This window comes from Corvus hawaiiensis, chromosome 2 (assembly GCF_020740725.1).
Source record: "Corvus hawaiiensis isolate bCorHaw1 chromosome 2, bCorHaw1.pri.cur, whole genome shotgun sequence".
NCBI lineage: Eukaryota > Metazoa > Chordata > Aves > Passeriformes > Corvidae > Corvus > Corvus hawaiiensis.
Genome location: NC_063214.1, coordinates 7,112,514 through 7,138,624, shown reverse-complemented (window position 1 = coordinate 7,138,624; position 26,111 = coordinate 7,112,514). Strand labels below are relative to the sequence as shown.

At 40.8% G+C, this 26,111-nt stretch overlaps 1 protein-coding gene across 3 annotated transcripts in view; it reads left to right on the top strand.

Moving 5' to 3' along the window:
• The first annotated feature begins 3,077 nt into the window (after positions 1-3,077).
• Positions 3,078-26,111, top strand: part of CADM2 (cell adhesion molecule 2) — a 589,355-nt gene continuing 566,321 nt past the window's right edge. For 2 of the 3 annotated variants that reach the window (XM_048292379.1, XM_048292361.1), the window contains exon 1: positions 3,078-3,690. In XM_048292379.1, the coding sequence (XP_048148336.1) occupies positions 3,630-3,690 (61 nt within the window). In that variant the 5' untranslated portion in view covers positions 3,078-3,629. The remainder of the gene's footprint in view (positions 3,691-26,111) is intronic. The other variant, XM_048292370.1, reaches the window with a different exon arrangement.

Below are 26,111 nucleotides of genomic sequence, written 5' to 3'. Positions count from 1 at the left end.
TGAACTGTCTGTTGTGACTGCATGCAGTCCCACCAACTATTTACCCACACCTGTGACATCTTTGCCACCTAGAAAAGGATGAACAGTAAATAATGGAGAGGAAACAACTAAGAAAGCTGGCTTCTCTGCTAGAGGAAGGGTTTGTCTATTCTTTTTTGAGTGAAAACCAACAAGAAAAAGATTGGGAAGGTGGAGAAGGCGATGTTAAGATCTATGCTGAAAGTGTACAGGAAGTTGGGCAACTTGTTATGTAGCAATTTAGTGAGAGGAAATACTTGAGGACTCTTTCTGAATCATGTTTGGGGATTAAAATTATTTTGCTTTCTTTAGCATTAGGAATATTTGTACATATGGACATTTGTACACGTCACCTTGATGAACAACACGATAATGCAGACAAACATATTGCTGGTTCTGATAAAATGTTTACCTTCTGCATCTGATTTTCAGCATTATCTCTTGTTGATATTTTAGGGTATTACTCTTTACTCTGTTCTGAAGTGTGTTTCCTAAAGAAGCCCTGTTGCCCTTTTGGTCTGGAAGCAAGGAAGCTTCTGGCCATGCTGCTCATGAGCTCCAGCTCCACAGACCAATTGCAAAGTTCTGTGTTTGGTTTAGATGTCAGCTGCCACTGGATGTCAAAAGCTGTGTTACTATGCCTACAGAAATGGTCAGATTAGCACAGCTGAGTTAATCAGGAGAAGTATGACATCATACCTGGCATTGAAATGATTTTAATGATATATTTTTCAGATATATAGTTAGTCAAAAATCCAAGGGTCTTTTGCTGGGAATTGTTTTCTCTATCAACATGCTGCTAGCTCATTTCAGACCCACCTGAGCCAGAAAAGAACTGCAAGAACCGGTATTTCTGGTTATACTCCTGACTTGGGGTGTGATGTGATGTCCATGTTACTGAATTCTGGGAAGAAAAGGTCAGCTCCTATTTCTAAAAACTCAGATCGACTTTTCCAAGTGTACTAATATGGCAAGGACTTGAAAACCCCATGATGTACAGACAGGTGCTTCATTCCTACACCTGCCAGACACCCCTTTTTACAGCCTTTAATCACTAAGCTGGGAAGACACTCGTGTCTTTCCTATAATGTTTCCTGGAATAAGACTACAATCAAAAGTATGTCTTGTCAAAAGTACAGAGCTATCAGCTGTCATAATTAATGCAAAAGCACTTCAGGATGGATTACAGTCCTGCCTTAGTAAAGGATTTACATTGTTTATTTTGTGGGAATTGTTTTTTTAATTTCCTCCACCAGCAACCAAAAGAGAAAAAAAAAGCATTTGTTGACATTTATAGGGCTGCCTTAAAAATGATGACTTGATCCTTTTTTAAGTCTTCTAAAAGATTCTGGCAATCATTCATTACTGCTGTGCCTGCACTGAACCCTAAGAACAGTTGTAAAATCTTTGCTTGTTGTGTCTTTTTTCACTAAGACTAAAAATCCAAGTAGAGCAAATATCTACTCATGCATTAGAGACAGACTACAACTGCTTCCCTGTCCTAGGAGACATTCCAGTGCAACATCCTCTATAGTGTTAACATAACCCGCCAAAGGCATGGAGATGGACGTGGTGGTCCTTTGCTACAAAATCATACAAATACTAGAACCTTAAAATGTAATTCTGTAATTTGATTCTGTATTTGATGCGAACATCTTTTGGAGATAGGGGGAACTCAGTTTAAATCCTGATACAGTCTCAACTGCTGCCAGGCATAATCATCACTTGCTAATGAACAAAGTGGAAGATATGACTACAGAATACATAACTTCCCAGATCCCACTCCAGTGCAAGCTCTTCAAGGTGGAGTTGACAACTGATTGCACATCCTTGATGATCTGAGACCGTGCCCCCTTCAGAGAAATGAACTTTTAAAGAGCTTCCCTCTCCTGTAGGTAAGACTCTTTCACCACTCATCTCCGCAAAGCTCTTTGCTGTCAGGGACTGGGACATCAAGGTTGAAATTCAGAGAGGTAGTGTGGGAAACCTACTGCATGGTGTAGGAGAGAAAACCTCAATAGGGAAAGGGTGGAACCAGAACTGGATAAATACCTGGTCATTATAGGCATTTGGGTGCATGGGAATCCTGCTTTCTGCAGGATAAGGCAACACAATTCCTCCACAGGGTGTTTACAGACAGATCCAGCAACTTAAGAACCAGGCATTTTGATTTTACTGAGAGGCTTAGGCACAAGGTGGCCCATACAGTGCTAAACATCAAATACAGAAACGTGAAGTGGCTGCCTGCACTCCTGGATTTCTCATGGCATTCAGTGCCTTATCTTTCGGAACACAAGCAGTTCTGGACCACGAGCTGAATGGTATCAACTCTCCCAAGAAACCTTCCAAAGAAAAAACTTTCTCCACACCATACAGACTCCGGGCAACACCGCGAAAACTCCAGGAAGCTCTTTATTGCCATTGTTCGGGGGCCGATCTCATCGCCGCCGCGCTGACGGCACCTGCACGGGATTCGTTCCCACGAACACGGAGACTCAGCCAGCCCTTCTTGTATCCGCTGTTCTCGGGGAGGAAAAGCAGAAGGAAGAGAAGGGGCTTTAGGCAGGGGCCGACCCAACGGGCCGTGTCCCTCGCACAGCCCCGGGCCGCTCCCGTGTCCCGCGGCGCTCCCGGCCGCCGCTGCCGCCGCTTCAGCACCGGCTCTGGACAGCGCCCGCTCCGCCCCGCCCCCCGCCGCTCTCGTTTCCCATTGGCTGCGGCCCCGCCGTGCAGCCGCCGCTCCCCGCGATTGGTCCGGACCGGCTGTCACTCAGCGGCGCGCCAGGCGGGCCTGGCCCCGAGGCACGCCCCTTTGCTTGGTAACGCGGCTCCTCATTGGCCGCTTGGCCGATGCCGGGCAGCGGCTATTGGACAGCGCCCCACGCCAGTCACGCTCCCGCCTGAAGGGCCGGGCCGGCGGTGAGGGGCGGGGCCGGGCGGGAGGGGGCGTGGCCAACGGGACAGCGGGGGCGTGGCCGCGGTGCAGGGAGGGCCGGGGTGTGGCGGCCGGGCGGGGCCGGGGGCGGGGCTCGGCGCAGAAAGGGGCGGGGCGTGCGGCGGGGGCGGGGCCGGGCCAGGGGAGCCGGGCGAGCGGAGATTGCCCTTGTGTCTCGCGCCGGGAAGCGGCTGGAGCGGAGCGGGAGCGGAGCGGGAGCGGAGTCCCTGCGCATCCCCCCCCTCCTCCGCCGCCCCGCAGCGGTACGGCACGGGACGGGACAGCGCAGCACAGGCGAGCGGAGAGACGGACGGACGGACGGACGGCCGGACGCGCCGGCAGGGGCAAGGGGAGCCAGCGGGGGCACCTGGCACCGCTCCGCGGTGGGAACCTGAACCTGCCCAGCAGCGCCGGAGCCAGCGGAGAGAGCCGCTCTTTCCTCCTCCTCCTCCTCCTCCCTCCCCAATCCACCCCCGCGACCCTGGTCCTCCTCCTCCTCCTCCTCCTCCTCCTCCTCCTCCTCCTCACCCCACTGGATACAGCGAGGGAGACACTGCGGCGGAGGCGGCGGCGGCGGCGGCTCCTGCGGGGGGAAGGAAGCGCCCGGAGAGCGGAGCGGCGGGAGGCTGCGGATCTGCGTGCCTGGCGCCCACCCAGCCCGAGGGGAGCCCCCAGGATGCGGCTGAAGCCCGGCGCGCTCCTGCGCTTCTACAGCCTCTGCGGGATCCTCGTACAAGGTACCGCCTCCTCCCCACCCCTGCCCCACGCGCGGGGAGGGAGGGACGCCGGGGGGGGCACTGCCGCGGCGCGGGGCATCCCAGATTTCCCCCCCCGCCCCCCGCCCCACTCCTGACCCTCTCCCTCCCTCGCCCCTCTCCCGGCTTCACCCCCTCGCCGTGCGCCCCCAGGCTCCCGCTCGGGTAGCGCTATCCAGCGCTGAAGCGCCGCACGGCTGTTAACCCTTCCTGCCCTTCCTCCGTCAGCCTCTTCCCGCCCTCCTTCGCCCTCCGCGCTTCTTCCTCCACCTACCCCCGCCCCGCCGCTGCCGCCAGTCGTTCGCCGACCCCCGCAGCCGCCCCTCGACTCGCCGTCACCTCCGCGCTCGCCCGCCGCAAACGTGCCCCCGAAAGTGCGAGTCCAGCCGCAGCAGCGGCGTGTGCGCTGCAACAACATCCCGGGGAAACGTGCGGGCTCCAGCCGTGCCCCCCCGACAGGGGCGGCGGGAGGGGGGTTGTCCGCGCCTCGCTGCGCCGCCGCCGGGAGTGCGTGTCTGTGTGTGAGGCATCAAATGTGCACGTAGGGTAATCGGATGAGCCGGGGGTTCCGCGGCGGATCCCTTCGCCATCCTGCTCCAGGCGGCTCATCCTGCAGCTAGTTTCCAGACTGGATGTATTCCCCTCTCCCTCCTCCCCGCCGCAGCTCCCCCTCGTTCCCGTTATCCGGCCAAGTCGGATGGAGCGGCCGCCGCGCCGGGAAGCCCCGCGACGCGCTGCGAGGTGACCGCCCGCCGCGGCTGCCTGCGGGGGAGCTTCCCCCAGCCCTCTCCCGCTCCAGCCAAGCTTCCCCCAGCCCTCTTCCCCCAGCCAAGCCCGCTGCGCTGCCGCCGAGAGTTTGCCCCCTCGCTCCCTGAGCGGCGGCGGGATGGCGGCGCGGTCCCCCGGCCACCCCGCCCGGTGGGGACTCCACGGTGGGAGGTGGAGGTCGGGGGGTGGCGGCGGCCCCGGCCCGGCGGGTGCGGAGGGGGCCAGGGAGCCCCCGCGCTGCAACTCGCTGGCGGTCCCTGGTCCTCCGGGAGGATGCGGGAGGCCGGCGGGGCATCTCCCTGTTCTTCCCTCGCTCGGCGTGCGGGGTGTTTCGGTGTGGGAGGGAAAAGCGAAGAGCCGATTAAACTAAGTGGCCTTGTAAGATTTTTTTTTCGTTGTCTTGTCTTGTCTTTTCTTTTTTTTTTTTTTTCCCCGCTCGCCTCCGTCATGCCATTTCACGTCAAGTTTAATATATTTCGCGTTTCACATGGCTGCGTCATGTGTCGGGCGATCTCTCCGAAGGGAGCCGCGGCTGGCAGCCCGGAGCCGGGGCACGGGAAGCCGCCCGGGTTCCAGAAATACGGGAGTCTCATCCCTCCGACACCCCAATCGTCCCGACCCCCACGAGTGCCCCCGCTTCACCTCGCGGGGAAGTTACCGGCCGAGGACGCGAGAAGGAATGGGAGGGGAAGGGAGTGCGCTGGGCAACTGCGAAGGACGGGTCGATCGGGCGGATTATTTGTATTCTTTCCCGATGTTTATGGGTTGCCCGGTACGTCACCGCACAAGGAGCTGCTGTGTTGGTGCTATACAGGATTATTTATTGGGGCATGTGCGGCGCGCTGCACCTGGGGGCTGGCTCCTCTCTGCCTTTTACATTTCCCCGTGAATTGTCAATTCATTGCCCTGCAACGGAGCTGGGGGTGGGAAGCCTCTGGACTGACTTTCTGTCACCAATGAAATCGGCGCTGCTGCTGGAGGAGGAGGATTTGATCTTTCCTAAGATGCAATCAGCCGCATTCAGCGCAGCGCAGTTTTGAGAGTAAACCAGTGATTAAAAACAGTGATGTCTTTCACTGCAGTTTAGGGACCGTGCCAGGCAGAAAGTAACTCTGTGAACTGCATCAGGTAAAAAACGTGTTGCAAGAAATGGGGTGTAATACAGATCTGACTGTGACTGCGTGAAAATAACCAGATTGGGCCTGTCCTTGCAGATGGGGAAAAGTGATGCTTAACACATTACCCAGCTTGGCCTCTGCATGTGTAAAACATCTCCCCTCTCTTCAGTTTCTCACACAATTATTTTTTCAGCTCCTGATTAAAACTTCAATCAAAAATACTTAGGCTCTCTGTGTACCGCACTTCAGCAGAGTGTTCTTTCAAGGGGATATAAAGAACCTGTAACACTTAGACAGAAGTGAGAGGAAGTAATTTCTCCAGTCCTTGTCTCCTAAGGTAAAGGAGAATGGAGGAGATGAGTAAATATATTCTATAAGACTGTCCTCAATGGCAACTGTATCCAACAGAATATCAAGTTTTTTCAGTCCACCTTAAAGTGCAACTTTGTAAGTGTTGTGTTCTTAGTTTCTGCCATTTATTTTGACAGAAGTAGCAGACAGAATTACCATTAGACACATTTCTTGTTGGTAGCTTAATAGCTGCATTTAAAAATAGTTTTTTCTGTTAGCTTGATTTACTTCCCCAGACTGTATTGTAAAGTGGCTCAATGGATTTATGAGATTGCTCCAATTTTCTGTTTGTTGGCCATGGGACATGCAGGTTTTTCTGTCAGCTCTGTATAAGATCTTTGTCCTGAGGATTCGAAGCACTTCTGAACTGTAGTTACCGATAGTTTCTGTTGGTGAAACTGAAGCTAATTAAAGACAAGGTGCCAAAGAGTCAAGCTGACATATGTCCTGTGTGGGAGTGTGCCTTTCTGGCAAGATCTGTGGAGAGACTTGCTTAAGGAATCTGTCCTGAGTATTGATGAAGCATCAGCTGAGGGAAGAGGACATAGAATAATGCTTCTCAGCTTGTGCATGGAATAGCATTAGCTGCAAGCAGTCCCTTTAGAAAGGAGGCAAACAAGAAGTAAAAGAGCCCAGTGTCAACTGCTTGCTGTGAAAGGGGAGCGATGGAGGTGGGAGAAGGGAGTAATGACATGTTGAGCCGGGAAGCGGTTTGTCAGCTGAGTTTGGGTACGGTATTTGTCTGCTCTGCCCTCTCCAGCATTTGCTGTGAAAATAGTAGGATCTCTGGCTGCTGCTGTTCTTGTGTGCTGTAATGAGCCTGGAGTACTTAAATGATGTCCCAGGGGATTAACCTGTTATTTATGTTTACAGCCAGCCTTACTTTTTTTTTTTTCCCCATTCTGATTGTCTTTTGACTTCATGAACGTAGTCTTACTTAGACAAAATTTAACAGTTGTAAGGGGGCATGTTTTTGGACTAACTCAAGTGCTTCATCTGAGCTGTTTTTATGTAAGCTCGTTATTGTCAAGAGTCACCACGTGAGAAACTGTAGCAATAAAAATAGTTCTGCTGGATTCATAGGATACAGATACAGGTTAGGATTATCCTGGAATTGTAGCGGCTGTAGCCCCCTGCTGTGTGATAATGCAAATGGCATCTGATGCCTTAATGTGCTCGGCTCCGAGAAGGCACTGGATTGTGCCATGTGTGGGAGCAAACGATCCGCTTCCAGGATTTGCCAACACTGGGCAAATCTTCTCAGTGCGGTTGCTTCAGACACTTCAAATGCTTCCTGTCTACTAATGAAAATAATGTAGAGACTCTTTAATTTGTCAGAAACTGTGGTCACTGATGTAACAAATCAGCCAGGACAGGTAATTGCTTGTGGGTGAGACTCTTTTCATTAGTCCAGATCTGTTACAAGCAGAATAAAAAAACTGCAAACAAACCTGGACAAACATGGATATAACTACTTATGAGATCATCTAAGCTGGTTTAAGATGAAGTTGTTATACATTACTCAATATCTTGTGTATCTAGACTTCGTTTTGAATTTTCAGTTGGATTTCTGTTAGCAAAACCTTGGCAACCCAATGCTGCCTGCACAGGGGTTGTCTTGACAGCTAAGTGTTCATATGCTAATACCGTGTACAGCAAGTCAAATGCATGTCGTTTTAATTCTGTAAGTTCTGTTTAGGGCATAAACAATTACAGAATAAAAACAGTTTTAATACAGTCTCTACGTGGAATATTTTAGACACAAGTTGAAACAAAATTTTTCACTCTACTTGATGGTGTCTGTCTTTATATGACTTCCATCAATCTAACCAAGGCTTGGTAGGCTTATTAGCTGCTTAGTTCTCAGGCTAGTTCATATTTTATGAATTATTTCGCTTGATTTCTTCATGCATTTTTATTGGTAGTCATCCTGTAGCAGTTCAGGTTTAGAGCATGAGGTAACTAAACAATCCAAATTCCCACTGATGGTGTCACACAACTTCCCTGGGGAGTACATGAATAGGGATTACTCACTCAAATATTTATCACTCTTGCACTCAAAGTATTTATTAAGTTTCTACCATCAAATCAACACTTAACAGTTTTGAAGTTTGTCACCAAAGAAGTAACTCCATGGAAATGCTGATCAACAGAAGCACCTTTGTTGAAACAAATACATTTTTCTTGTCTACTTTCCTGTTAGTTTAGTTCTTCTTCTTTTTATTTTTTTAAATTTTGTTTCAGAAATGAAGAACAGTGAATCTCCCTCTGCTTTTAAATTTACTTGCCAGTTGCATGGCATGATAATGTACTGTAAATGTCTTTAAGTTACAGTTTATCATTATAGAACCCTTAGTTCTCATAATTAGCTTTCTCATCCCTCTGGCCTGATCCTACTATGGACAAAATGTATTGAATGAGATTACTCTTACTCTTTCCACCAAAGAATTATTCTCTTAATAGGACTTATTCTCTCTATATTGATATGTAAATTGAAGCTTGGATTTTGAGGGTTTTTTGTTGTTGTTGTTGTTTGTTTTTGGTTTTGGTTTTTTTGGTTTGTTTGTTTGGTTTTTTCTTCTTTTTCTTTCCTGTGCATTACAAATGTTGATTAAGTAACTGATAACAGCAGTTTTGTATGGACATGGACATCAGGTGCTTGCCAAAAGAACAGCAGTATAACCAACCAGAGTGTGGTCAACTGTGCTAGAACAGTGACTCCCTCTCCATCTAACACTTAAAATTGTAGAACTAGGAGATGTTGTCGTTGTCTTGTAAATGCCTTCTCCAAGAGAAAGAAGGATTACTTCAATTTTGTTTTAATTGAGTTGAACAGCAGGCAGAAACTCTCAAAAGTTAGGCCCTCTCAAAAAAAAAGGTCTTCTGTAGAGAGAATGCCACTGACACGCTTTTTAAAATACACATCCTAAAACAAACGCAGAATGCTAAAACTATTAGGTACAATTTAGTATGTGTATCCTCTGGGATGGCATCAATATTAAGTATGATCTTAATGAGCATATCCCTTCTTCCCAAGGAGTTTTTGAGGTGTGTTTGAAAGGAAGAAAGGCAAATATCACGTTCCAGTGGCAAGGAATAAATTGTAAAATCATGATTTCTCTCAGGATTTTGCCTTTGTACAATTATCTTTCTACATGATGAAAACATTTTTGAAAGGACTTAGTGTTTTCAAAAATGAGTATGGGTATCCTTGCAAGGGTTCTTAATGTTGTGGGTTTTTTCTCTCTCTTTTTTTTTTCCCCTCCTTTTTTTTACCCTCTGAACCTATTTCAGGATCTTCTCCGTTCATTTTATAAATGAAAATTAAAGACAAAGCCCAAATGTTTGCAGTTTCTCTTATGTTAATGCATACTAAGCTCAGGATGGGTGCTTTAAATATCAATGCATAAGACACTATCGTAATAGCATCCTAAGGGGGTTGAAAGAAGGAGAGAACATTTATTTCAGTGACAAAACACTGGGGGCTGTGTAGCTGTTCTTCCAGTGCTCTCCTTTAATGCTGGAGTTTGGTGTGTGGGACTTTTTAGCATGTGGAACTTGGGACAGGCACAGAGGATTTAGTGAGCAATGTAGGTGGTAAATTATGTTTGGTTTCCTCTCACAATGTCTGCCTACCTATTGTCCTATCTCCTTTCCCTGTAATCTGTAACTGTGAAAAAAAAAAAAATCATACTTGCATCCTTTGCTATCCTTTTATTTGCAAAATAGAGATCTTGGGACCTTTGTAAGTCTTATTTAGGAGTGCTTTTGCTGTCTTGACAAGTTTGGGATTTTCAAGGGAAAGACAATTTCTTCCCAACAGTGACTTGAGTTGTGTTTACTTCTTTCCAGTTTAATCAAATGGCTCTTAGAGAGTGTGAGTGGTTGTATAACTTTCACATTTTAAGTAGCAGCAAATCAATTTTAATATAGTTTTACATTACTATAAATGCATGTGTTTCTTTTTTTTCCTGTTTTGTAATACTCAATTTAGATTTATCATTTTTTTCTTACATAGCAGATAAAGATTATTAACTGTCCATAAGCAGCTGCTCTTCAGTTTCAGAAAAATAATTATACTGTATGTTCCTCAATTCAAACCTCTTAAAAGTTCTTTCAGAGCTGAAAACTTTGCTGTGTAAGTTCTGTTCATGTGGAGATACATTCCTGAACTACTCTACAGCTTTTTCTTTGTTCTGTGAATGGAGTTGGAATGGTTTAGGTTTTTTGTAAAACAGCGTGTACCATCACATATCCAGTAAGGTGGTTGTTTAAATAGCTTTGATAGTCCTTCTATCATCATCTTTGTGTAAACAGTTTGCTGACTATCTGTCATTTTCTTTGCTGGATGGGAGGGACAGTGCAGGAGAGACTGTTTTCTTATGTTAAAAATATCCTGGTGATATTTTAAACCTCTTATATGCCACAGTATTAATCAAACAATGGTTCTAATCATGGTAATTCAATTACTAAACCTTAGGTGAAGGAACCAGAGTCTGCTGCTACATGCAAAAATAATCTGTGGGCCACGTATGAAGATGCAATTGTGTCTTTTTGGATATCATCAATATGGGATGCACTGCATTATTGCTGCTTCTTCTGGCAGAAGCTGAACAGGCAGTACAGCTGTACAGACCTGTTAGAATCTTAAAACTCCATTTTTTCCCAGAGTTTCAGCACTGGAGATTCAAGAACTGCAACTGACTGACAGCTCTGAAGAGAGTAAGACCAAATTACTTCACAGCAGCAGTTGTAGTAGGCACAGGCACTTTGGTATTTTCTGTCTGTTCCGATATTTATCCCAAACTGACCTACATCTGCTGGATTAACAGTGTAACTTGACCTGCTTTTATTCCTCCTACGCTATAAGGCAGGAAGGCTGTTCTGGTTAGTCCCTAACCAGGGGAAAAGCTGTACTAGTTGAAGCAGAAGCAATCAAATTTATTTTAATTAAAAGATTGTAAAAAGTATGTTCTAGCATCAAGCTCATTTTATATTTATCCCTTTTAAAGTCTTTTGTTTTTTTTTTCTTCCCTGAGTGTTAATATATTTTTATATGTGAGGTTTAAATCTTGACATGCTAGTTGGTGCTTTGTTGTGGCACACTGGAGAACAGTGAAGAATTCTCCACTGATTTGCACAGTTTATACAGAGAAAGTAAGACTTCATTTGATAAATGAAAACACTTATTTACACTCTTGAATTTCTGTGAACTGAATGAGATTTTTTTATGTCTTCAAATACACAAAAACGCCGAACTGCAGCCATTTGCAAATTGGAGAATAAATGCAGTGACTAGAAATAATGCTCACTAAAGTGATTACTAATCAAGGATTAACAAAGAATCCCAAATCTGTGACAGGTCATAAAATGGTATAATAAACTGAAGTATTCCATTTATATGAATTCTTTTGTTAACATTTAAGATAATAGGAGTGAGAATGAAAGAACTTCTTGTCTTTGGAGGAAACCTTAAACTAACATGCCAATTATTAAACGACGTGTGAAATATCTTCTTGGCATTGCAGTTTTCTCCTAACTTTACCATTTTTTAACTTTTCCATTGCAGATTTCTCATAATGTTATTGATATTTCCAGGCTTGTATCATGTAGCCTTGTAATACTCTGAAAAAAAGGTGAGATTTGGACTAATATGGAGGAAGATACACGTTCCATCTTGTTCAGTGATGATTGTGGTTAATGACAAATTATATCTGTACAGTCAAAAGGGAATCCCTTCAATTTTAACTTAAAACCAACTGTAGCAAAATTGCCAACACCTAACATTGAGGAGCTTTTCCGAACTTAAATGTCAAGGCAGACAATTGATAGGACATTGTCTATTAAAAAAGAATGTCTCATATTTTGATATAAAACCAAATTAGCAGTGAATTAGCTTTATAGACTGTGTTTTCTTTAAAGGCTGGAGTCGTCAGTCTAACATCTTAGGGCATCTCTTGACTGCTGCTTGTATAAACACAGTCAGGATGGTGTGGTTTTGAGCACAGGCAGGGTATAAGTAATTTAAGTATGGGTTGGAACCTTGACTATTTGCCCATCTTCTTCAGAACTATTTGCCATTCTTCTTATTATATGGATTTTTTTGTCAAGTACATGGCATATCTCTCCTCTGTAAACGTAAAGTTTGTGGTTTGCAAACTTCTGGTTAATGCTTCTTTTTGTTATGTAAAATGCGAAATTCATACCATTCTTAGACTGAATAAATCTTATTCACTCCTTCAAGAATAGTCCAAAGCTGTCATAGTTCAAGTACTTTCCCCACAAAATAAACCTGAGTTTTAGAATTGGACCAGAATAAAATCAAAATGCTTTCAGCTTCCTAAGTCATCTTTGTTTTGCAAGTTGTAAATCATTACTGCTTTGCTGCATTCTGAATGGTGTATTTGGGAGCCACTGGCAAAGCATATAATCAATAGAAATATATGGGCCATTTGTTTTTATTTATGATAGATAAAAAACCTCAATGGCTTGTAGACTTATTTATGGGTCTTTCACATATACTTAACACATAAGATTAATGTAATTTCAAAATAGCTTGGAATATAACATTGGTCTAAGTGTCTAGGCTTTTATATATTTTGTGGAAGCAATATCTGGGGGGAGGAGAAGTGTTCTTGAAAATAATGTGATTGCAGAATTTACCAAGCTGTCTTTGGATTTTGAGAAGAAGAGTTATGCATTTTGATTTTGTGCAGATTTGCTTTTGTCTGTTAGAAAAAGAAGTGATGCCTCTGTTCTACAAAAGGAAAACTTTTTTCTGATCTGATGCAAAATGGAATAACAGGAAATCTGGGTAAAGAAGGCAGCTGAACATGTGCTACAAAGGATATTCTTCATTTGCTGTGGTATCTGTACCACAGGATTTTGAAGTGCAGATGCACTTAGTGTTCATTAGACTATGTTGCAAACTGAAATATACCATTAATTCCAACAGGGAAACAGAATCTAGTAGTCTTTATCATTTCAAGTAAACAAATGAGAAGTTTTTGTTTAATGAATTAATACCATAGGATTTTTTTTTCCTTTTAATTGGTCATTAAAAACTCCTATCATTTGAACTTTTTCCAGAAAGTAAATATCTTCAGAAAGAAATTTCATAATAGGTGACTGGCTGGTCACAGATAAATGCAGTGTAATCTGCCTCTAGGCCTTGTCTTCCCAGGATGCCTGTCAAGAAAAACAAACTTCTTTTTTTTCCTTCTGCTTGCTGCTCCAAGGCTTATGGTAGGGAAACAGCAGTAGCCCTACTCTGTATACATGAGGGATTTGCTTTCTTAAGGTTGTGAGAATAAAGGCCTCAAATTTGGATCCTGTCTAATCTGTTTACATTGATGTGTCAATTCTGCGACGAGCGAGCTATGCCAGGACAGCTCCTAAGTGGCCTTCATGGATGATAGGTGGCCCTGTGGATGGATGGAGGACAGGGCATGTGGACAACTCATTTTCTCTAGGAAAAAAACATCCCTTCTGGAGTTACCACAGAAGCCTTTGCTGTGAAAGACCAAGACATCTGTGAAGATCAGGCTGGAAGAAACCCCTGTATGACTGAAGATTTGCAGGATGCAGTGGGACTTTTCACCTTTCTCCTGCTGTGACTTTCCACCTCTTCCTCTCTGCAGGAAACAGAATGGAGCAAGTCAAGATTTTAGGGGAGGTGCTGTGGAAGCTGTAGAAAACATTCTGTAGAAGCTGTGAGAGGACAGCCTTCTTCCTACTTGGAGGAGAAAATACCTGAGAGGGATGTGATAGCAGGTTTAGATTTGTTTGTTTGTTTCTTTTTGCTTTGTTTTCATTTTTAATTGTTAGTGTTTTCTTCCCACTACTTCTCTGCCTTCCTCAAATGTGCACTGACAGAGGTGAGGAGGAGAGCCAGTGGGAGTCAGTCCCTGGCACTGGAGCCTACCTCCTGCCAGGGACACCAGTTTCAAATGCTTTTTACAGGAGTAGTCATAAGGCTCCAGTCTCTTTTGTCCATTCACCTGATTTTTTGCGTCAGTAAAGCATGGAAGACTTCCTACAGGCATAAGCAGGACAGGACAAATTTGAGAGCTGAAAATACTTCAAAAGTCACCTTAGGAAAACCAGGAATTGAGATGAATTTCTGCAGATTGGTACAAATGTACTGCATGAGAGCATTTCAGCATAGCTCCATTTCATTTTCCTCATTCTAAGTTAAGATAAATCAATTGTTTGATTTGAACATTTCATTCAAATGCAGCTAAAGCACTTTGTAGGTGCAGTTAACTCCCATTTTCTCTATAATGTTACAAGACATGCCAGCTCACTGTAGAATACAGTATTACCCAGAATACTCAAAGTATCAATGTCACTTGTGCTCTATTTTAATTAAGAGGCTTACAGAAAAGATCCAGTGAAATGTATATTAGTATGAGAAATTGAAGTTCACTTATGAATATCAATGTCAAAACAGAAGATGTCTTCAGAAATACGGTTCTGCTGCTATTATGTCCTCTTGATGTGAGTGAGAATTTAGAAAATCTAGCATGTCTAGAAAAATGGAATAACTGTTCTGGATGTGTAGCAATGTGTGTATCAAATTTAAACACTGGCAGCCACTCTGCTACAGCTTGGGTAGTGTTTGCATGGTAGGAGTAGGCAGCTTCTTAGGTGCTGCTCTTGCCTCCTGGTAAACTTCTGGATTGTCCCAATACACACCACTCATTCTCTAGAAGGGGAAATTCTTCACATGAAAACTTTCAGTCCAGCTAACACCTGAAATATCTACCCCATTTCTGAAAGGCTTCTGCTGCTTGCAGAATAGAAGAGTAACTGTAAAACAACTGGCAACAAGTTTTTTTTTAAACACATTACTGAGGCCCTGGGGATGTCTGTATCATGAATATATTTTTTGTATCTGGAACATGTGTGCACACTATAAAGTGCTGTTGTACAGGGGAATCAATACAAATACAGTGTTTTGGTTAAATTAGGGAGATATTCCCACAAGCAATATTAGGAACGGATGAGCAATCCATTCAGGGTTTCTTCTGCTTCAGAGCAAGATTTGTATTATTGCAAGTCTCTGCCATTCTTGCATGTGCAAGTTGGTTTTTTTTCGCAGTATACACTTGTAAAGCATCTACATCAGATGCTTTAATAACTCCTGACAAACTTGTTAGTATTGTTTCCTGTGGCAGTGTGACAGATTTTATTGCAGAATACACACACATATGTGAATTTAGATTACAAAAATAAATCAATGGATGATGATATTTGAAAACTTTTAAATAGAGAACTAGGTGGTGCTGTTCTTTCATCTTTGTTGCTTAGCTGAATTCTTAAGTATGGACTGAGAACACCAGGCTACTACTTTTCAAAAATGAATTTAGCTGTCTTAAATTTTAGAAGAAGTTATTGTTTCAGATTTCGTTAAGAATGCTACTTTAACAGCTAATATTTGCACAATACAACACTTTTTGTAAGAGAACTTTTGCACTGAACAAATGGTGTAGTTTTGTTCAGCATGGTGATATACTTCCTTTTGTTTTCAGTTTGAATGACTTCAGAGTTAATTCAAATAACTTTTTAGACTCTATGCTTGGTATTAGATTTAGGATAATTTGGTCTGATCAGTTTAACTTGTTTAGATGTGTGAAGCTTTTTAATCCTTTTTCCATTGTTGGTTTCTTAAACACTTTGGGACTAATTTGCTAACAGCACAATGAGATCATCAATAATAGCTGGAAGAAATTTGTTGTAATTCTGTAGTAGCAGTATATAAACTACAATTAATTAAACAAGAAAACCAATTTATTAAGTTTCTTTCCATTTAAAAAAAAATCTAAATTTTTAATCACTGTCTTGTCTCAATGCCATTAATGCTACAACAGGAAATAGTAAAGCTAGATTATAATGAACTGCCTAGGATCGAGATAGATTTGTTTTATTAGTGTTCAATGTTGCAGCAGAATAATGAATGTCTAATTAGAATCCAAATCCAGTATGTAGCACTTCAGTAGAAAGTGCCTCTCATTGACCACTGCTTAAGCTAAAATGTTGAAAGAACAGATGGAAGATAAAGAAATAAGGGGAAAATGTACTTCTCCACTGAAAAAGAAATTAAAATGTGCTCTAGCTAGGTCAGAGTAATAAATATGTTTGCTCTAAGTGTATAATTACTTATTCAAAAAATAAGCTGCAGCTGTTAATGGATGAGTGTGAAAACACTTTTTCATGGAATTTATTTCCCCTATTCCTTCTGAAGTGCTGCAATATAGAGTGGAATCTGAAGCAGAAAGTTGGGGTTTTACTTTATGCTTAATAATGAGCAATCAAAAAGCACTTTTACTTGACTCAAATTAGAGATTTAGTCAAATATCCAAATAGTACCGATACAATTGCAAATTCATACCTACCAATGTTAAAAGCAATAATTCATTTTATGTTGATTTTTGTGAGATTTCAGTGTCACAGGTGTGGTTATTCCAATATTTGAAAAGCATCAAAAGGTGTTTCAATTTATTTTTGGAAACTGGAAAGAAACCAAAAACAACTCCAATTCACAAAGTATTTTAAAAAATCCCTTTTCATTCCTGACAAGCAAATATTCTTAGCTTTGAAGCAGGAGTCACATTTCACTATACTCTGTGTGGTAATCGACTTTGTAGTGCTTTTGTTTGTACCATTAAAAACTATTAATAAAAACTCACTGCCAGAGTTAATTCAGTGCTTAGCACTTGCTTATTGCAGAATTGCATCTCAGGGATGGTGGTTCAGTTTGTGTGGGTTAACAGACTATTTACTTTTAAAAGGGGTGTGTTAATAGATTAAGTGTTCCTAACTGTAATTGGGTACAAGTGTGCAGAAGATTTCTGAATATATATTATAAATTGAAAATTATCAAACCTGCTACCTTCAGAAGTTTCTACTTTCTCCCACAGCCTATAGTTTGGCCTGTGGGTCAGCACATACTCATAATTATTGCAAGTACTGAGTTTTTGCAGTATTTTCCTCTTTTTCTCCCGAAGTGTTGGACCCCTGAATCAAGTCCTTCTATATGCAAGTGTCCTCCTACAGAAACATTTGACTGGAAAGAGAGAGAATTTATTTCAAGTAGTTACTTCTTTTCAAGTCTTGTGATTCAAAACCACTAAAATTGATCATTTGTGTACTGTGTTGGAGGTGGGCTGTCAATAAATAAATGAAGGACCACTTATAAGTCTTTCTGCACCAGCCCACTCCTTTCAAAGCAGCTAAGCATGAACATGTGAAGGAGTGAGGAGTTAGAGCCAGAGCTGCTGTTGTTTTACTGATTTTTCTAAGTTACTGATGCTATTTAAGAATCTAATTTAAGCCTGTTGCACTGAAAATGTCCTGTGATTTCTACAATGTTCTGCAACATTGAAAAATAATTTTTAGAAAATGGATCTGCTGTTCAGATCTGAGGAAGAGAGAGGGTTACTATTATTTCAAAATAGAGGAAATATGATAAAAATGATCTTTATTTCTGTCATTATGTTTAGGTTCCGGGAAATACAGTGGTTTCAAAAGCATGAAAGGTGTCCTTGCCCATGGCAGGGAGGTTGGAAATAGATGATCTTTCAAGTCCCTTCCAACCTAGCCCATTCTCTGATTCTATGATTCTGTGATCTCTGAAGCTTGGATTTGCTTTCTTAGTACATTAAAATAATACTAAGTTCTTTTTTTGTTTTCCTCCCCTCCTGAGTATTATGGGGAGAGATCTGAATAAGGTACTGAGTTTTAGGTAACTTCTGTTTGAACTCATTTAGATTGGCACTGTAGGTTTTTTCCCTTGGCTTACATTGCAATGAATAATTAATACATGAAGTGCAAGATGAGACCATATATAAGGTTACTTTCCTAATCCAGGAAAATGCCACAATGTAAAGGAGCCATAAAATAGTTTGCATTTCTATTTGTGAGAAAATGATATTTTTTTCAAACATTCTTTTATTTGGGCTTTGTATTCCACTTTCAGGTTTTATTCTCTTTCAATCTGCTGCTTCATCTGTTCTTTCTCCACTCTCTAGGGTTTTTACTTTTTTTGGTTTGTTTTTTTTTTTTTGTTTTTTTTTTTTGTTTTGTTCTTATGTCAGTGTGCTGGTGTAAGACCTAATACTTTAAATTTATTAAATCAGCTGAAGAATAGTTCTGAATAAACATGAAATCGTCTGTTTTGGACAAAAATATGAGGAACCCACTGTCACTTGAAACCAGTGGTTTGGTTTTTTTTCCCTTTTGTTTGGATTTGAGTGAGGATAATGGAGATAACACTAAACATTAATGTCTGGCTTAGTAAAAAAGACAAAAACACCCGACTTAACTTCTGTTGTATCTATGGAAGGGTTGTGAGAAGGGAGCAACAGAGAACTACCCTGTTTTTTATAACAATATCTCACATTTTGCTGCTGCTGCACCACTTTATGTTCTTAGATACTTTCTTTTGATATTTACAAGTACTTTCCCTTTGGTTGCATCATTTTTCAGTTGCCACAGTTACAGTAACTGTTTACTTTCAAATATAGTCAAAGCAAGACTCTTTAGTATAACTTCAGTGTAGGGTGTGACTTTGGTTTGTTTCTTCAGCACAGCTTTAGACCACTCACTCTTCAGAGCTCAGATGAAAACTAAACAGATGTGTACATAGAGAGAATTTAACCTGAAGTCTTTCTTCCAAGTATGGATTTTAAAAGAAATAATTAGTATTTAAACAGTTCTTACTCCTCTTTCTCCCTGATAATGGTATCTCAGAACCTTTGGATTTAACTTTCTAAAGTTAGCACTAACTACATTGAGCTCTAAGGCTTCTCAGGCTCATGACAGTGATACAGTTTTTTTGAGAGTTGTTTCGTAGTGTTTGTCATGATTAATTAATCTTGAAAACCTCTATCTGTGCGTAACATTGCAAACAGAGGAGAATTAAATGGAAATTATGAGATAGGCAAAGAATTGCTTGTGTACCTCTATCTATATCAATACTGAAGATAAATGATCAAGAAGATTGGGAATTATTGCATGATATTTGATGAACCTAATTCAATTATTTAGCTGACTCTATGCAAATATTCCAAGTATGCAGGAAAGAAGTTTTTTGGGGTTTCTTTTTGCCAGCCGCCCTACACTCTCCCCACTTCCCTGAAGAATTTGAAGTGTGCGGGAAACTTCCCTGGCAGCACTTAAAAATACAAATAAAATTCTGAAGTCCAGCTCTTCTGCCATGAAACCAGTTATCTAAGCTGATTCAAAGATGATTGTGTTTTTTCATCTCTGTGGGACTGTATCATTTGGAATTCTGTTTACTTTCATTGTGAAACACATAAGTAATTGGCATCAGTGCTCAGATAATATCACGGTGATTTTGTTACTGTAACTTGTTTGTTCTCTATTCTGTTTTGCATTTGGAATTGTAGGCATGCCCATGTGTCTGCTGTGTACCTGCTTGTGAAAATTCAAAGGTGCAGTCACAGTATGTGAAAAGTCATTCAGCCCCACAAGAGTGTTGGCATTTTTCTCAACTTGCTGAGTGCATAAGCTGTAAATTTTAAGTAATTGCTGTGCAGAAGCCTCATACATATAACAGGACCATTTTATCTGTGCTTATTTGTCAGCAGCTGCATCCCAGAATTGATTTGTTAAATAAGTACCACTCTTCTGCAGTCTGCACTTGTTGGAGCTTTTAAGTTGTCTGGTGATCTCAGCAAATCAAAAACTCTTCCCCCACCCCACCAAATAGTCTTCTGAGATTGTGGAAGTACTAAAATTTGTTCAGGAAAGTGATACAATAAATGAGGCTTTTGGCCACCTAAAGTATTGGCTGAATTATTGACTATTGGTCCGTTAAATGTTTTGTCTTGTTGCTGGGTCTGCTGGCAAGTATTTTTCAACATTTTAATTTTTGAGGCTTTGTCATGGCAAAATGCCAAGACAGACAAAATATCAAGTAAAGTTGAGGTCTTCATTCTGCACTAACCCTTTGAGCTGAGCCTTATCATATATGAAGTGTATCTTCTGAGCAGTTACACTTCACAAGCTTATAGCGATGTTAGGGGGCTGAAAGTGGAGTTCTCCAAACAAGACCCTGAGCTGGAAACGTCATGGGGCTGTGACTGAGCTAATTAGCCTTGTGTAATTCATCTTCAATACACTGGTTTTCCTTACTCTTCTATTTGCAAACACAACCATCTAACTTTTTGTTAATACATGTCCCATTCTTCTCAGTGAGAGTTTTTAGTATCATCTCATCCTATCACTGCACTAAACCAGATCTAGTCTTGGAGCAGAATGCTAAAAGTGCATGTTGAAATTCAGAGTTTTGGGTGAGATGTAGTCCAACTTAATAATGCAACACCCACCGTGGTCAGTGCAGAAGTTTATGTGCAGAATTTGGGAAAAAATACTGCATTTTCTATTATTTGAGGAAGAATATGTGGTGTATAGGTTGCATTTATTGAATATGTTTTAACTATATTTATATATAAACTTTTAAACTAAGTTTAACTCTCTATATACATATATTTGTATTTCATCACTTGATTTGCACTGCATTCAAAGCTAATAAATTAAATGTCCATGCATGAGTTGGCTTCTGGCAAGAAAGTTGCCCAAAACTAAAGACAACTTAAGTGCAATAACTGAAGTGTTCTGAAAGTGAAAAATGAAAAAATCCCCTCAAAACATGTTTTTTTTGCTCTCTGTAAATAGAAGTCACATCAAAAATGTGTACTATTTGTTTTTTTAAGTGTTGATGTCAATGTAGCTGAGTTATGGAAGACCTGGTGCTGGCTGGTTCGACAGAGTCAGAATTATGCTGTTCCAGGTCATAGTGGGTCATCTGGTTAATGCTGCATGTGAAAGGCTGTGCTACATTCCAGCCTTTGTCCTACTTTCATGAAACAGATGCTCTTCGCTGAAGAGACATAATTAATTTCTATGAAATGGGTGGGTGTCCGCTTGCCATTTCTTAAATGTAACCATGTCAGTAAGTTTTGTGTAAATTCTTTGTTGTTTGTAGCTGCAGGAGCTCATATTTTGAGGTTTTGAATTTCTTGGACTCCAAGACAAGCTGAACAAATGGAAACACAAATGTCTAATACAAATGCTTTCAGTGTTTTTAAGCTTTTTGCTTATTTTGCAAGCATTTGATCTTATTAACCCTAAACAAAGTAATCTGAAATGGTAACAACCATAAGCGTTATTGCAACCTCCTCTTTTCACAAAAAGTACCTGAAACTTGCAACACCAGAAGGTCACTCAGAAGGCCTCTAGTTTCACACTGAATGGGGTTCTATGAACATTTTATTTCTTTCTTTGAGTTTTTTTTTCTAAGCAGTAATTCTCCTGTAAAAGATTGGGCTATTTACTAGCAAGACTAGAAGGTAATATATCTGAAAAAATATGATAGTATGAATTTCATTATGCATGTGAAGTACATCCATTAAATTTTCAGAGGCAGATGTATTGCTTTTATTATTGGGCTGCAATGAGGGGAGCTGCCAAACCAGATCTTCTGTAGGCACCACCTTGCTGATCCTGGAGTTTCAAGGCTAATCTTGATCATCTACAGGCCTGAGTGTGCACATTTAGGTGGGAGAAGCATCTAGGGAGGATTTGCAAGGCTGGGAGACACCAGTGTAGTCATGTGGAAGAGGCTTCAGATGGAAGCCAGACTTGGATGGTTTTCTCTCTCCTGGGCAGCACAAAGCTGCATTCACGTGGTAGTGTAGGATATTATGGTGAGCAAGGAAATTGGGAAATGCAGAGAGTTCTGAAATGCTGGATAGAAAGGAGAGGGATAGAACTGATGTACAATAGCATGGCAGAAAGGAGAGAAACAGGACATGTGATTTGAGGCATGAAGTGGGGGACCTTCTGCTGTAAGGTATAGGAAAAAAACATAATTTCAGATGGAAAAGGTATAAAAGTGTAGCTGTTTCAGCCTCACTATACAGTTCAGTCCTAATCAAATTGCAAGTTAAAATATATTCTAAATTCTTCACTAGAATTAAGAAATTACATGTTTTGAACATGCTTCAGCTTCACATACTTTCTGTAACAAAAGAATAAAATAATTTTTAGGGTGAAACATTAAATACCAATTCCTGGTTAAAAATTGCTTTTTCTTAAAAAACATTGTGGAAATTTATATTATCTTATTTCTTCACCTTCTTTTTTTTTTCTCTTTGTGATCTCTTTAATAATGATATACTTGTTTCTGTGGTTGGTTCTTCCTGTGCCTAGTTTCAGAAGAACAGCTTGAGTGAGTTCCTCAATTCAGTTTTTATACAGTGACAAGTATCTCATGCTTCTATTCCAAATGCTGTGTGCTTGACTAGCTTCAATCCAGAGGGTGAATATCCCTCTATGAACAGAGCCCATTCTAATAGTTTTCAGAATATATGTCAGCTCTGTTCTGCTATTCTAAGCTGCCACATACTATAGTCCCTTTCATGAACCAAGAATTCATTTTAGCAAGATTAGGAATTTATTGTTACTAATCCTTCCTTATTTTTAATGTCCATTCCTGCTGAATTACTCTGCTTGTCATTTACAGGAACTGTAATATTTGGAGCTCACATTTTTGATTTTTTTTGTTAGTTCATTTATTTTTTAGATTTTTTGTTTGTTTGTTTTGCTTTGATTCCGAGTCTTTAAACCAGAAACTTAAAACAGGGAACTCTCTATAGCATGCAGAAGGAATGAATAGCTACCATTTCTCATTTCAAGGTGCTGTATTGGTCCAGTGTTTTAAGTCATGAAGGTTTTTTTAGCTGTTAAATTGTGCTTTTTCCCTACACTGATAGTTCTTCCTAAGTCTAGCATCAGTAAATTTAATTAGCACAGTCCTACCTATGTGGTAATTGTTGCTTATGGGAATGTTAAATTAATTTTGTCCAAAGATCAACCTGAGGCTCTCCAGAAATAAGCAGAAGCTAGTAGAGTTTGATTTCCATTTCATATGTGACATATCTGTTGTCTTAGGAAGATCTGAGAAGATTTGATTCCTACTTTCTATTAATGTTAAAAAATGATAGGTTGGTATTTTTTTTAATGTCTCCAACATGGTATTTATCACAGTAAAAATATTTTTCTTCTGATACAAAACTTGAAATTTGCTTTACTTGTTAATCAAAGTTCCATTCATGTTGCCTTAAAAAAAAATATATATATATATACAGAAGGAAATGCTTTTTCTCCTTCAATCTTCTTTATATATTCGTTTTATGACCTTACTTGTTAACTGTTCTTTTCATCCTCCTTGTAAGCATTAATTTATTCTTGCCTTGTTTCATTTTTATGATTACATTTTTTGTAATGTTTTCAACAAGTTTAGGTGAAAATTGATTAAAGAGGTCTCTTGATGTAGCTGTCTATTCATTAAAGTCAGAAACTTCTCAATAGCCTTTTGGGTTTCTGCCCACGGATTAAGATTGTCGTTCCAGACAAACTCTTGGGAAAGTGCTGACTCTGAGTATTTGCTACATTTCACTGAAGATGCTTTAAATCTTCATTTAGTCCTTCTGAAATGAAAAGTTTGATGGTTTTTTTCCCTAGTTCATCAGAAATGTTTTCTGGTTGTGCAGTCCAAGGTTATATATTCTGGTCTTGATTTAGCTACTTGACAAAACCATGTGTGAGATAATATAAAGTCTAGTTGATGCTTTGTGGCAAAAAAAAAACCTACCAAAAAACAGCCAAACAAATCCCATCTCAATCAGATTTCTCTATTCCCAGTACTGGTACTCAATGTTTTTGAATGTATATCAAAAAAAAAAGTTGAAAGCTGAAAATGCATTAATTTCTAGTGGCATCTGCTGCCAGAGAAAACCCACCAAGTAGTCAAAAGAGATTGAACTTGAAAAGGAAGCTTTCCTACAGGATTTGCAAAGTTCTTCTGTGGGTTTAAATCACAAAAGAGAGAAAACAGTTGGCATTTTATTTTTACTCTTCAATTAATTATAAACATGTACTTCTGCCTTTGAATAACATTTTTAAATATGGCTTTTGCAGACCTGCAAGGGTTTTTTTTATGACTTAAGAATAGCATGTAAAGTTATTTCACAGTAGAATAAAGAAATCACTGCTTAATAGAATGTTAATCTTTTTACTAAACTAAAGCTGTTAACCTGGGAACATTATTTTGGTATAGCATTCATTTAGCAAGACTTCATTGTTTCTTAGTATAGTTTTGAAATGGATTCTTGACTGTCTATAGTTGTTTTTGTAAGAAAAGTTAAGTTCTAAATTTAGAAAAGCTTCTTATGACAGAAATTGCATGAATCTGGTGTGTGCATGTGTGTGTGTGGTTAGGAATATGTGGTATACTGAATTACACTTTTTTTGTGTTCACTCTTCATAAAAAGGAAAATATGTCTTTGCACCTCTTTACTCATGGCAGTTGCATGTAATGTGACTGAGGTTGAAGTTATTTTGGCTCACACTTATTCCCCGAAAAGTTCACAACAGTTCATTAAGAGTAACTTTTAGAAAGCAGGTAATGGATTTATATAACTTAAATAACTCTGAAGTGCTTGTGTGTCTTTGTCTTTGGTAGCATACAGATATGGTGTAGAAGTGTGCATACACATGTAAACTCTCTTAGAATATTTTGCAGGCATGTTATCGAACATTTAATTTAATAAGTATTCAGGAGCAATCTTCTGTTTCTCCTTTGCTTAGTCATACTTCTAAAGTGCTTCCTCTGCAGAGCATATTACAGCAAATCTTTTGAAGTGTTTCATCAGAAGCTGCAGGTGCCTAAGACAAGTGAGACACCCGAATAGCTGCCTTATGAAATCTACTCATCATGTGGTATTCAGAGAGATTCATGTTTGTCTACAAGTCAATTTAAAATTCAGTTCTTTCAGCAAGCACCAAGACAATGGCTAAAGATTTATTTCCATCATAGTTAGTGAAGAAAGAAAAACCAATAGGATCAGCTAACTGATCTATTTCCATTACACTGTTTTCAAAGATTCACTTTATTGCTGGAGCGGATGAGAAAACAATAGCTAAAAAACGCTCAAAGTTGTCATTATTTGCTGTGTTTACCACAAAGGGCATGTGCTAAAATCTTACTAAATCCAGGTGCACATTTAAAGAGTCATTTAACTTATTTAAATTATTAAACTGGGGATGACAAATTAAAAGACTGATTCATTGTTTATTTTCACAGTGTCAGTTGCCAAAAAAATTGCTATCCTCCTACATTGTTTCTAAACATTTTTCCTTGGGAGAGTGACCAAATTTTTCATCATTTCTGACTTTGCCAGGATGCATTTGTTCTGTGACTTAAAGCTGTTAGATATGCTCTAAATACTCTGAAAATTACGGATCGGTTGGATGGCACTGTTAGTCAGCATCTTCAGCTGCTGTGTCTCCCAGTAGCTGTTTCAGGGTGATGGCTAGAGCTCACAGTGATGCTCAGCTCTTGGATTTGGCCATGTGCCTTGGTGGGGGTTTTCCTTGTAGCATCTTTTGTGTGCCTGGCAGCTCTGAGAAACATGGAGCTGATCCTGAGGGAGCAGGTTGCTCCATCTCTGTGCCTTGGATTGTACCCATTTGGATAGAGCTGCAGCTGGGGTACGGGGGGAGAGGGTGGCACAGCCACTTCTGGAGTGTGGGGAAGGTTAGGAGCTGTAGGGAAGAAGGGCTGATGACAAAAAATGATGCAGGAGAGGAAAATGGAAGAGGATATGTCAGCGGGACTGGATCAGAGCAGGAGGGAAGAGAAGCTGCAGCAGGGTGTGGTGAGGAGACAAAGGTCTGTGGAATATAAGAAGGAGAAGGAAACAATGGCCATGGGCCTCTTTAGAGAAGGCAGAACAAGTCACTCAGACACTGTGCTTAGAACTGTGCTTAGAACCCTGGTCCATTTGTGTGTTTCTATGCTGTTCTTATCCTCAGCATTAAAATGGTTCAAGCAAGAACACACGCAAAAATCATGATGTCTCCTTTGTCTCTTCTGATGATGTAGCAACATAACCAGATAACCCCAGCACTGCTGAAAGTTTAATCCCTGAGCTTGGAGTTCAGGACACAGCCAGTCTGCTATTGACCTGTGTGTGTGTCTTTGCACTTGCAGGGTGTTATGGGACGCTGATGGTTTTGCTCCAAATTTAAAGCATCTTAAATTCTCTCTTTTCCTAGGTAGAACAGTTTTACAGC